The sequence below is a fragment of the Squalius cephalus genome, assembly GCF_949319135.1.
Source record: "Squalius cephalus genome assembly, chromosome: 18".
Taxonomy (NCBI): Eukaryota; Metazoa; Chordata; class Actinopteri; order Cypriniformes; family Leuciscidae; genus Squalius; species Squalius cephalus.
The window spans coordinates 33916434-33930663 of record NC_137139.1 but is presented as its reverse complement, the minus strand read 5'-3'; the positions used below and the strand labels follow the sequence as shown (position 1 = coordinate 33930663).

At 41.8% G+C, this 14230-nt stretch overlaps 1 protein-coding gene across 1 annotated transcript; it reads left to right on the top strand.

Annotated features, from left to right (window-relative positions):
* Window positions 1-3437: 3437 nt before the first annotated feature.
* Window positions 3438-13971, top strand: LOC307146308 (E3 ubiquitin-protein ligase TRIM39-like; the record flags this gene model as incomplete). Its single annotated transcript, XM_079850206.1, has 6 exons — window positions 3438-3992; window positions 4921-5001; window positions 8593-9012; window positions 11307-11424; window positions 13202-13228; window positions 13351-13971. The coding sequence occupies 6 exons, from the start codon at window positions 3438-3440 to the stop codon at window positions 13902-13904; spliced, it is 1755 nt and encodes a 584-aa protein (XP_079706332.1). The 3' UTR covers window positions 13905-13971.
* Window positions 13972-14230: the final 259 nt, after the last annotated feature.

The window sequence follows — 14230 nt, the reverse complement described above, 5'->3', positions numbered from 1 at the left end:
AAGATTGCAACCAATTAGAAAATCAAAAAATAATCACAGTGTAATAAGGTGTGGGAGTCGAGCAGCATTTGAAAGCGGGAAAAATGTCCTGGCACTGCCGCCCTGCCCCACCCCGCCCCATATTGTTTTAACAATATGGATTGTTTCAAAGCAGCTTTACAAAGATAATAGGAAATTAGCATAACAGATTGTTCAGGCTTTACAATATGATAAAGCTAGTGTTGATTGATTGAATCACTTCCATTGCGAATATCATTAGTTATTAACTTAGGAGCCGCTAACACGACACCGTTCTTACAGGAAAATGCTTAACGCGCTCCGGCCGCCCATCCGCACAAAACAGTGCCTGGTGTCTCGAGAACGCACTCCCTGAAATGGGTTCGAAGGTGCAAACGATTATCCGTTATCTCTGCGCAAACCTCAAAAACGCAAACCTGCGAAAACGCAGAGGTTGCGCACATGCGCATTATGTGTTCAGTCCATAGGTAAGCGCGTTTGAATATATATGTGCGCAGGCGTGTAGTCCTTCTTTACAAATCAACCCTCAATAAACTACTTGTCTGGCCTTAAAATTTATAATACTGATTTTTTTTTGTCGCGTCTGCATAGCCACGCGAACTGGAATTTATCCCGACAACATTTTATCTGTACAGAGGTAAAGGGAAGGGAAGGAGGCCTTCACAGGGGAGAGACTAGTTGACACTTCACGACTGCGTTGTCGTCGTGTCCAGGCGCAGGTCCTTCATCAGATCTGGATATGCCCTGGATCCGGCAGACTGCAGCTAACCTCGGATAAACAGAGAGACTAATATTAGCATAGACGCCGTTCTTCTTATGATGTAACAAGTACATCAGGATTTATGGGAAGTGTTTCCGGTTCCGGCTGACCTAAACTATGCAGCCTAACATTGAATTATAGAAGTCTATAATGTGTTATGTGTATGCTAGGCCAAAGAGATGTGTTTTTAGTCTAGATTTGAACTGACAGAGTGTGTCTGCTTCCCGGACAATTTAAGTGTCTAAAATACATTTAAGTGTCTAAAATATTTTTTTATTCATACTGTTGTAAATCTCTCTTTTTTTATCAGACCTCTCACTTAACCTTATTTGCTTTCAATTATGAAATGATTCAGATGAAAACATTCAAATGATCTTACCAGGACTTACTTTTCAAAATTAGTAATAAAACAATTGCTCTTGACAACAGAGAAAGCTAATATGTTTTCTTAGCATACCGTCAAACACTACAATTTATGAGTTTAATATCATGTTTTTCTCCAAAATCACAATACAGTACATGTCAGTCGTGTTTGAAATTACTTCTGTGGTTTCATGTTGCTTTTTAACACAGAGTGAGAATATATTATTTTACTAAATTCTATGATACAAGCTATGTTGATTAGCATTGCATTAAAGGGATAGTTCACCCCAAAAAATTTACTCACCCTCAAGTCCTTCTAGGTGTATATGACATTCTTCTTTCAGACGAATACAATCAGAGTTATATTAAAAAATGTCCTGGCTCTTCCAAGCTTTATAATGGGAGTGAATGGCTGGAAAAGATTTTGGGGGAAAAAATGACTCCACATGGCTCCAGTGGGTTAATAAAGGCCTTTGGAAGTGAAGCCATGGGTTTTTGTAAAAAAATACCCATATTTATAACTTTATAATCTAAAATAACTAGCTTCCGCCAGATGACCGTACGCATACTACGCAATTCGACTTGCGCCACAAGAGTAACCCGTAACACATGTATGACAAAGGATGTAGGAGTATCGTAAGCTTAGACGCCTCTCACGATTTAAACAAAAAGGGCTGACATTTCTCTTCAAAATTGCTAATTCGCGACCGGTGTTTGCGCTGCCAGAGAAAGCGAAAATCACCCGCACGTGTGAAATGCGGTTTACAAATAAACTTGCCTCGCCTTGCCATGTCTAATAGGCCTATATCACACTTCCTGCTTCCGGAACGTGGAGTAGGGATTTAGAACTTCCAGTCAACAGTATTTCTCCATAAGGATTTAGATTATCAGCCATAATGTCTAAACCATCCGAGGTAGAATGACCACGAGCTATGAGGTTGTGAAACGAAGGTTTTTGCTCCTGTAGAAGCTATAAGTTGGTATGAAATCAACCTTGTTTTAAGAAAAACACGTTTTATCCGCGATCTTATGAAAAAAAACTACACTACCCACAAACAAAAAAATCCTAAGCATAGCAGCAACGTCTGCTGATTGGTCCAACTCGCTGTTACCATAGAAACGTTTGCGCAGCTGTTGTTGTAGTGTACCGGGTTGCTCTGCGTCAGGACGTAGACAGCCATACCTCAGCTTTCACGCTTTTCCACTTGAGAGTTTTCATTTACCACGTAAATGGTGACGCGTTAACCAGAGGGTGACGCTGCCAATAACGCACATAACAGCTGTCACAAAGAACCGGCAAAAGTAATGATTATGAATGTGTCAAATATAGCAAGGAGACATTTTAATTGTTTATTAATAAACTAGTATTCTTGTGTCAGTGTCGGTTGCAAAGATTAAGTTGACGATGCTGACTCGTCATCTTCGCAGTGAACGCGTCTATAGAGAGAAATACACATTTCATACGGATTAGCCTACATAAGCAGAGAGTAGGCTATAGCTAGTCGGTTTCTTTTCGTTTTGAATTGTTTTGTTTAAAAGTAGACAATTCAAGCTTACTATATGGAATAACTAATGGAATATTGTTAAATTCGCTGATAATTGGGTGACCAGATCGCAAACCAGAATTCAAGCCGACAAAGCTTAAATTTATGGGCTCACTCACAAATCTCTTATTCGTCATGAATCCCAATGTTTCCATGGCTGCGATGTAACATTTAATTGCTAACCTATTATTTCTTTTGTAAACAAAGCTTTGTGCTTCACTCGTCTCATAATATTAATGTAAAACAGCATTCACATACAAAAAATATGTTTTGGCGGACCACCGCCGGTGCTACTCAGCCACAGCGGTGGTGCGGTTGTTAAGTTTACCGGCACAGCCCTAACTATGGCTCCCAGTGACACATTTAGTTTCTGTATTTAGATTCTTCTTCTGCGGCCTAATAGATCTAACTACAGCACATGGTCTCAGACTGGCAGTCAGAGGCGGAGCTTATAGGCTCAGTGAGGTTAGAGTTAGAGGCGGAGCTTATAGGCTCAGTGAGGTTAGAGTTAGTGGTGAAGAAACTTCCTGTCAGAAACTGCTGACTCATATACGCCAGTTTATGGCACGCATGGCTGCTTTGACTGCTTGACAGTGGTTCATAGTTTAAGTTGTTATAACAGATTTTAGTTATGTTCATTTTTAACCATGCAACATACATTTTAGAACACAAACTAAATTACTCAGTGAACATTACTTGCTCTTTTCAGCAATGCAGATGATATATTGTCGTCATTACTTATCTTTTCAGCCATGGCATCCTCCAGTGGTCCAGCACTAAATGAGGAGCTCCAGTGCTCCATCTGTCTGGAAGTGTTCACTGATCCAGTCTCCACTCCATGTGGACACAACTTCTGCAGAACCTGCCTGAGCAGGTGCTGGCCAAACTCACGGACCTGCTTCTGTCCACTCTGTAAAGAAAAATTCAGCAGAAGACCTAAGCTCAAGATTAATACAACATTCAGAGAGGTTGTGCAACACTTTAAGGAGAAGCTCAATCCAGGAGAATCTGAGGTGTTATGTGACTTCTGTGATGGAAGAAAGCAGAAAGCAGTGAAGACCTGCCTGACGTGTCCAAGCTCTTACTGTGAGACTCATCTGGAGCCTCATCACAGTATGCCATGTCTAAAGAAACACACACTGATCAATCCTGTGGAAAATCTGGAGGATTATATATGCCAGAAACACGAGAGACCTCTGGAGCTGTTCTGCAGAGATGATCAGACGTGTGTTTGTCTGTTCTGCACTGAAGGAGAACACAGGACTCACAACACTGTTCCTATAGAGGAGGAGAGTCGAGAGAAGAAGGCAAGAGTTAAACACAAAACACTTTAAACACCCCGTGAAATGCAGTTCCCTATCAGTCTGTCACGTTCGACGTTGCATCGTACTGAACTGACGTATAGGGATCTCGCCTGAGAGCCCAATCACCATAGAGTGGTAACAGAACAAACCAATGCACACTGGCGAAAGAGATTTGCATCTCAAGCCACTTACCGCTTCCAGTTATATAAGGCAGTGTGCAAACTCACACATTAAGCTTTTGCTTCAGAGCAGAGCAGATGTTGTTTCACTCTGCTCTTCAATCATCGTTCAGTGAGTGAGTTGTTCCTTTGTTGGTGTGACTCTCCCATGGGGGACCCAGCATCTCATGCGGGGCTCCAGCAGAGGACCGGATGTCGAGTGGAATCCTCCAACCATGTCCCGCGGCTGGATGACTGGGAACATCGAATGTGACTGATAGGGAACGTCTAGGTTACTAATGTAAGGCAACTCCTGTAACCTTCGCTGAAACGGCCGGGACCCCGTCTCTGCTTCTCAGCAGAAAACTTAATGTCAGAGTTTGCATGCAATGCCTTATATACCCAGAAGCGGGGAATGGATTGCAATGCAAATCTCACATTGGCTTGTTCTGTTACTACTCAAAGGTGATTGGGCTCTAATGCGAGATCGCAATACATCAGTTCAATCCAACGTAACCTCTCCTTTCCTTCCTTCAGGGAATGGGGGTTACATTAGTAACCTAGACATTTTCTTTCCTGTGTCTGACATGTTGAAGAACCTTTCATTACATCTGATAAAAGCTGATTTTGTCACTCTCAAAACAGTCAGACATGGACTAAAAGATTCAAACTATAATTTTGAATTCATTTGATCGTTAAATGGTTTTAAAATAAATAAATAAGAAGATGGAAAGCTATATTCAGTGATAAATGTTTCTCTGTATGTCATACAGCTGGTTCAGACACAGACAGACGTTCATCAGATGATCCAGGTCAGAATGAATAAGATTCAAGAGATCCAACACTCAGTAGAGGTGAGAAAGGTTTGTGCTTCGATCAACCCGAGTTCATATCCTGACTCATGGTCGTTTCCGATCCCCCTTTCACTTTCACTTTCTGTTCACTCTCTAACTATCCTAGCAAAAAATACATTTAAAAACAATGATATGCATTTACATTTACATTTACATTTAGTCATTTAGCAGACGCTTTTGTCCAAAGCGACTTACAAATTAGGACTAAATTAAGTGAGTCATTGTGAAGAGGCAAGAAACAACGCAAGAAGTGCTCAAAATTCGAAGTTCAGGCATTGTTCAGAGTAGCATAAGCCTGATAAGCGAGGATTTAAAGGAAAAAGGAAAAAGGAGATTTTTTTTTCATTTTTTTTTTTTTTTATGAGGTTAAGTGCTCACGGAAGAGATGGGTTTTCAGCTGTCTTTTGAAAGTTGTCAGGGATTCTGCATTCCGGAATAGGGTGGGAAGAGCATTCCACCAGCATGGAACTGTGAATGAGAATGTTCTGGAAAGTGATTTTGTGGCTTTCTGTGATGGAAAAACGAGACGTAGCTCGTTGACCGATCATAGGCTTCTGGTAGGGATGTAGGCTCGTAGGAGTGAGTGAAAGTAGGAGGGAGCTGAGCCTGTGATAGATCTGTAAGCAAGCGTCAATGCCTTGAACTTGATGCGAGCAGCGAGAGGTAGCCAGTGCAGAGAGATGAACAGAGGAGTGACATGGGCCCTCTTGGGCTCGTTGAAGACAAGACAAGCTGCAGCATTCTGAATCATTTGTAGAGGTTTAGTTGCACATGATGGAAGTCCAGCCAGAAGAGCATTGCAGTAGTCAAGCCTAGAAATGACCAGGGCCTGGACGAGAAGTTGTGTTGCATGCTCAGTTTAGGCGGGCATACACTGTGCAATGTCTGTGCGATTTCAGCAAGGAACCTACTCACACTGAACAAGTATATCGCATGCGATGTAAAGCCAAAGCTCAGGATTTATGTGCTCACACTGTACGGTCCGAACGTCGAGCTGCGACTTGACTGCTCACACTATACGTGTGAAATATGCGCGAATCAGCGAGATAAATCCTCGTGCCGGGTTGTGCCTATGGACGATATCAGCCTATCCAGAGATATTGTCAAAACAAGCATCAGCTATCAATATCAAGAAGATTTAGCATTTCCAATTTATATATTAAATTATTAGTAGACTAGTATTATTGTATTATTATTATTATTATTATTAGGGAAGGCCTAGGCTACTTTTATTATTAAAGTGATAGGCTATTATAATTAAATTGCCACGCAACAATTTCATAGCGCATCACCGCATAACCAACGCGCTGTGAGGATAATAAAATATTACATAGAAGCTTAGTTCTCCTCATTGAAAATTGTCTAAAACATTTAGGTCGATTACAATGAATTATATAGGCTACATATAATTAATTATTAACAGTCTATGTCCGACCACTGCAAGAATTCATCAATGAAAATTAAAAACAGCTTTATTTCAAAAACATTTTTTAACAATAAAAGAGGCAAAGTGTAGCCTACATCGCAGGTGGCTTGGAAGAAGTGGGTAATGGTTAATCCATTTTGCAACACGAACTGGAGGTAAGCAACAGTAATTTGTAGCTTTGAACTACAGAACTTAAATAGGCATATCTCCCTTTTCTTTCTTTTTTTTTTTTTTTTTTTTTTTTTTGTTGTTGCTGCAGATGAAACTGTTTTCGCGCAGGCGCAGTGAGGGAAAAAACACTGCGTTTAGGGCAATCGGTTCGTAGCTCTCCTTCAACTGTGCGATATTGTCACGAGGAGCGACCAAAATTTCTAACATGCCAGAAATTCATCCGACCATCCGATTGCCGGTCGTGAGAGGTTAATCGCCTCTCGTTTCCCCCTGTACACTGCACGAACACTGCACGACAAACGACGCACGACAAAGCTGAAAATCGGCCCGACCCGAAAAAGAGTCGCCCGAGTCAGAATTCGGCTCAAAATCGGACGAAAATCGCACAGTGTATGCCCGCCTTTAGGAAAGGCCTGATCTTCCTGACGTTGTGCAGTGCAAACCTGCATGATTGAGCTCTCTTTGAAATGTGATCTGTGAAGGTCAGCTGGTCATCCAGTATTACTCCAACATTTCTGACCGACCTTGATGGGGTGATTGATGATGAATCTAGCTGGATAGTGAAGTCGTGTTGTAGAGATGGATTGGCAGGGAGGACGAGAAGCTCAGTCTTTGCCAGGTTGAGCTGCAGGTGATGTTCCTTCATCCATGCCTCCACCGTAAGCAAAGTATTTCTAAACTCTCTAACTTGTAGCTTTTGGTTTATTTCTCTGGACATGTGACCACTGTACCAATCGCACAGAGACAATTCAAATGAAACCAAACATGACGGATGGGGGATGGGGTTGGGGCTCACAACTTTTGAATAAGAAACAATATCAAGTCTATAAAACTTGAAAAGGAGAAAAGGAGTCAACAAATGAAATCCATGCAGTCGATCAGCAACTCTTTCTCCATAGCATTCTGTAGTAGGCTAGGCCAAGTGATTCATTCAAAATTCTACTTTTGTGGTTATAAAACAAAGAAGGACAAACAGCACTAGAACACCAGACCAGGGTGAATTAAGTTTCGTTTTAGGGTGAACTGTCCTAACTGTTTTGTTTTAGATGTGTGTGTGTGCTGTTACGCATGTTCAAATCCAACTCCACTAGCCTTATAGTTGTTTTAACAGGTGATAGAATTAATAAAAATAAAGATATTGCGGGTGTGGGCGGGAGTGGAACACGCGTTGCGGGAGCGGGCAGTACTGGACAGAAATTCGGCGGGAGCGGGATTAAAAACACAGCAGGGCTCTAGTCTACGGGACATAAATTAAGCCTTTAAATAAAAGGGTGTTTGAGCTGTTTACACTGTCATATACAATAAAAGAGGCTGCAAAGCGACAGGAAATAGAGATGAACACAAAAAACCTGCCTAGTGCCAACCTTACACAACACTAATGGTGTAGTTGCGCTCAGGAGTAAAGCGGATTAATTCTTTCTACACACACTGCAGCTGTGAATCCGCTCCTTAAAGGGGGGGCTATGTAACGGTCAGCAGCTGGAGTGCCCTTGAGAGCCACCAGAGGGCACTCCACACCAGACTCTCATGTTCACTCACAGACTACATCTCCCATCATTCTCTGCCTGGACTCATCAGCACTCATTATCACATTCACCTGTATCTCATCTTCTTGTTTAGTTCACCCCATATAAGCCTGGTTCACCCCTTCACTCACTGCAAAGTTTTGTATGTTGTTGCACTGCACTTCTGAGCGTTTTCCCTGGTTTTCTTGTCTCTTGGTTTTTTGGATTTCTTGCCTGTCCCGTGGATTACTCTTGTGCCTCTGACCCCTGCCTGTTTTGTTTTGTTTTGTTTGTTTGTTTGGACTGTCTTCCTGTGCTTGACCCTCTGCTTGTTGGATTACGATTCTTTTATCCCCTTTAATAAAAGCTGCATTTGGATCCTCTACCCCCGTGTCTCAAAGAGGTTTGTGACAGAAATCTTTGCCGCACCGAGATCCAGCAGCCATGCCAACCATGTGTCCAGACGTCAAAATCATTTGTCTCTGTCAGGAGAATCGGTCCATCGAAGACTACGTCGCAGATTTGATTAAACTGGCACATCTCACGCTAATGAGCACCGAGTGCTTAATGATCTTTTTCCGCAGAGGATTATCTGAACCGCTCCGGTCATTGATGCCCGACCATGATTCTCACGGGACATTAGAACAATATATAGATCTGGCCCTGTTGTTGAGCGGTTCATCGTTTATTGTGGGCGTGGAGGAGAAGGAGCTCCGTGAACCAGCAGTATCCCCTCAGCCTGATCTTCACGTCACGCCAAACATAAAGCCTACCACCGGATCGGTTTATGGGCATCCAGGACTTATTTCCAACGTGACAGATCCACCGCTGATGTCAGCACGTACTGCCAAGAGGACCACCGTTCCAGGGCCATATCCTAAGATGGTCACCGTTCCTGAATCTCTTCACGTCAGTCCTGCCGAGCCAGAGCTTCACGTCAGTCCTGCCGAGCCAGAGCTTCACGACATCACGTCTGCCGATCCAGAGACTGTTCACGTTACTTCTGCCGATCCAGAGACTTTTCACGTCACGTCTGCCGAACCAGAGACTGTTCACGTCACGTCTGCCGATCCAGAGACTTTTCACGTCACGTCTGCCAATCCAGAGACTGTTCACGTCACTTCTGCCGATCCAGAGACTGTTCACGTCACGCACGCTGAGCCAGTGTCTCCGGACAAGATGGCCGCCGCCGCCGAACCAGTGTCTCAGGACAAGATGGTCTCCACCGAGCCAGTGTCTCCGGACAAGATGGCCGTCGCTGCCACCGAACCAAAGTCTCAGGACAAGATGGTCTCCGCCGAGCCAGTGTCTCCGGACAAGATGGCTGCTGCCGAGCCAGTGTCTCAGGACATGATGGTCTCTGCCGAGTCAGTGTCTTCGGACAAGATGGCCGCCGCCGAGCCAGTGTCTCCGGACGAGATGGCCACGTCACCTGAGCCCTCAGCAGAGATGGCCGCCGACACGCCTGAACCTGAGCCCTCAGCAGAGATAGCTGCTGCCACGGTGTCTGTTCCTGAGCCGGTGTCTGTTCCTGTGCCATGGTCACCTGCAGGGTTGTCTCCGCCCTGGCCTCCTGAAGGGTCGTCTCCGCCCTGGCCGGCTGAAGGGTCGTCTCCTCCCTGGCCGCCTGAAGGGTCGTCTGCTCCACCCTGGACGCCTGAGGGGTCGTCTCCGCCCTGGCCGCCTGAAGGGTCGTCTCCACCCTGGACGCCTGAGGGGTCGTCTCCACCCTGGACGCCTGAAGGGTCGTCTCCACCCTGGCCGCCTGAAGGTTCGTCTCCTCCCTGGCCTCTTATAGGGTCGTCTCCACCCTGTCCGCCTGAAGGGTCGTCTCCTCCCTGGTCGCCTGCACTGCCTGCTTCGCCCTGGTCGCCTGCACAGCCTGCTTCGCCCTGGTCGCCTGCACTGCCTGCTACGCCCTGGTCGCCTGCACTGCCTGCTTCGCCCTAGTCGCCTGCACTGCCTGCTCCGCCCTAGTCGCCTGCACTGCCTGCTCCGCCCTGGTCGCCTGCACAGCCTGATCCGCCCTGGCCTCCCGTCTTGCCGCAGTCTCCAGGTCCTCTTCCACTTCACGGGCCTGACCCTACATCCCGCCCCCGGGTCATCCTCTGCTCCACCACACTCCTGGACTGTTTTTCTGAGCGTCTGGAATCCGCTCCTTAAAGGGGGGGCTATGTAACGGTCAGCAGCTGGAGTGCCCTTGAGAGCCACCAGAGGGCACTCCACACCAGACTCTCATGTTCACTCACAGACTACATCTCCCATCATTCTCTGCCTGGACTCATCAGCACTCATTATCACATTCACCTGTATCTCATCTTCTTGTTTAGTTCACCCCATATAAGCCTGGTTCACCCCTTCACTCACTGCAAAGTTTTGTATGTTGTTGCACTGCACTTCTGAGCGTTTTCCCTGGTTTTCTTGTCTCTTGGTTTTTTGTATTTCTTGGCTGTCCCGTGGATTACTCTTGTGCCTCTGACCCCTGCCTGTGTTTGTTTGTTTGTTTGTTTGGACTGTCTTCCTGTGCTTGACCCTCTGCTTGTTGGATTACGATTCTGGATGACCCCTTTAATAAAAGCTGCATTTGGATCCTCTACCCTTGTGTCTCAGAGCGGTTCGTAACAGCAGCAACGGTCACAATATGACGTTACATTCTGTGCGTATGTTTTAAAAATACGTATGTTTTGTTTCTTGTGCTTCAGTTCAGTTTAGTCTTAGGGACTGTTTAAACAGCACCAGTTTCAACAAAAAACATAAAACTTTTTATGCGTTTTGGTCGTTCGTTTATATGATAAGCGTTTTTGGATGCCTAAAAACGCAACATTTTGAAAACGGGTTTCAAAGTACAAGTTTTGATTTATAGAACATTTTATTCCTAAAAACATGGTGAAAAAAATTCTTTTTTTTTTCTGTCTGTTGACAGTATGATTTATGTAGTGAGAATTAAAAATTTTTTTTTTTTAAAAACCCTCATTACAAACCTTTAACTCATTTGCATATTTAAATATTTCGGAAAGGTTTTAATACAGATTATATTAGCAATTTTTAAAGTGATCAATCAACTATAGGAAGTATGGTAATATCCATCCATATCCATACAGAGGTTTTGCCTCAGCTGTGTTAGAAAGCTCCTGTGTAAAACATATTGAACTGCTTTAAAAATAATGATCATATTTAACAGTCCTCTCTCTCTCCTGCTGTAGATGAGCTCATCCCTGAACACTCGTCCACACACCAAGAACTGGACTGAGATCAGGATTGACTCTGATGTGAATGTGAACTCTCTGTATAGAGCTCTGACTGAACTGAAGAAAACTCTAGGTGAGACACTGAATGAAAAACTCAGTCAAACTGGTATGTGAATATCAAATACAGCGTATAGATTTTTTTGCTATTAACTTAGAAATTACGTTTTTCAGGGAATATTATGGGTTGAATAAAAAGTTGATCACCACAATTATTTTGTCTCAGTCGGCAAAAGATCACACTGTTTGAAAAATATAATCATAACATAACTTAAACTTGCCATGTTAGCATTAGACTGGTATGATAAAATCACGTACTAAACGTAGAGTATTTAAAGTTATATCCAATTTTTAACTGTTATAACCAGTTATTGCAGTATTACTTTAACTTACTTTAGAGACATGTAAGTGATATGATGTGACTATTCATGAACAAACACTAATACAAATCACTGTAAAATATGTTACATGTTATTTAAAAAAAAATTATAGTAACAATATTACACATGATATTTTGAGTTAAGGCTTGATTTAAGGCTTGATTTCTTTAATAAATTCTACCTGAATAAATCATGTAAAATCTAAATTATATAGTATATGACACAATGAATTGAATATTTTTTGTGTGAAATGTGCTATTTTAATTTAAGTTGACTCTCAAAAGTGTATGATTTTGACTGAACGGAAATGACCTGTTTTTATTGGACATTAAAGGAATAGTTCACCCAAACATGAAAATTAGCCCATGATTTACTCACTCTCAAGTCATCCTAGGTGTATATGACATTCTTCTGTCAGATGAATACATTCAGAGTTATATTAAAAAAACTATCCCTTTAAAATTATGGTAACAATATTACACATGATTTTTTTTGTAGTTTTTAAGGCTTGATTTCTTTAATGAAATCTACCTGAATAAATAATGTAAAATCTCCTAAATTATGACACAATGAATTTAATATTTTCTTTCTGAAATGTGTGTTTTATTTATTTATTTAAGTTGATTTTCAAAAGTGTGTGATTTTTTGACCCTGATGGATTTTTTCTCCCAAGGTTTTTTTTCTTTTTTTTCTACATTCTGTCACTGATGAAGTTTTGGTTCATTGCCACCATTGGCTTTTGATGAACTGAGTAAGTTCAATGATCTGGACTGTGATGCTATTTTCTTCTAGAAACAAATTTTGTTGCATTATTTTACTGTTATCTCTGTAAAGCTGCTTTGAAACAATCTGTATTGTAAAAAGTGTTATATAAATGAAGGTGACTTGACTTTAAGTTATGTTGAACAAGACTGTATCTGCCCAGCACAGCACAATACACAAACTTGTTACTGCACTGGTATTAGCAAAGCTATTGCTTATTGAACAAAGCAACATATTATTAGTACATGCAGTTATTCATAACCTATCCATAAGCTCTACTCTTCAATGGAAACGATCAAAACATCAACATAACAGAAACTCTTTCACATGTCAAACATAACTGAACATTAAACATAAAATAAATATATATATATATAAATAAAACTTAATTTCAATATTTACTCTCCATTTCCAGCCATGTGCAAAGTATGCTGGGAACTAACAATGGTGTCTCTAAATCAAACTGCATAATTGAACTAATTCTCTAAAAATAAATAGGTAGCCTTCTTTCCTTAATTTAATCAGCTTAATCGGTTCATCAATTCAAGCCTCAAAATTGCTTAAGTTTCCTTAAGAAATGAGGAAAATGTCTCTCTTGGTTTTATTAGTGAAATGTTCTCATGCCACTGATGCTGCCAGTGGATAGAAACTCACTGTTAACCTGAAATTATTGCTATAAATAATTCATTATATTGTCATCTGTGTCCACAGGGTTGAAGTTTGTGCAGAAGTTTGCAGGTACAGTGTGACTGACACCATTTTCTTCAATACACTCACAATACTGTGTTAATCTGTATTATATACTGTACATCTGAAAATGTTTGTTCTGAAGTTGATTGATAATGTCTGATCTCTCTCAGTGGATGTGACTCTGGATCCTGATACAGCGGAATCATATCTCATCCTGTCTGATGATGGAAAACAAGTCAGTGATGGAGACATTGAGCAGGACGTCCCAAAAAACCCAAAGAGATTTGATAAGGGTCTTTGTGTTCTGGCAAAGCAGGGATTTAGTTCAGGGAGATTTTACTATGAGGTGCAGGTGAAGGGAAAGACTGAGTGGATTTTAGGAGTGATCAGAGAGTCCATTAACAGGAAGAAGAAGACAATCCCACTGAGTCCAGAGGATGGAGTCTGGACTGTGGCTCTGAGGAATGAGAATCAATATGTAGCTTGCGAACATCCATTTGTCTGTTTATCTCTGAGAGTGAATCCTGAGAAGGTTGGTGTGTTTGTGGATTATGAGGAGGGTCTGGTCTCTTTTTATGACGTGGAGTCCAGATCTCATATCTACTCTTTCACTGGTCAGACTTTCACTGACAAACTCTATCCATATTTCTGCCCATGCGATAATGATGAAGGTAAAAACTCAAACCCACTGATCATCACTCCTGTCTCACCTTTAATGGATTAGAATATGTAAATGAAAACCAAAAATAAATCATGTAGTTTTTACCATAATAATTTATAATAATACAGTAATAAAGCACTTAAATCATTTACAAACTATTAGTTTATAGTTAATTAATAGTTTATAAACTGTAGTTAATACATTAATAAACTATATACAAATAGTGAGTTCTTCATTCATTGTCACTTTAATAAGTGTTTAATTTGCTCATATATAAAGAGTTAGATTATGCTTTGTTAACAATTTATTAATCATAAATAGTTGTAACCTTCCACTGTAAAAATTAAAGGTGCCTGGAGGAACTTTTGGGGTTCTTCACTTCACCGGCG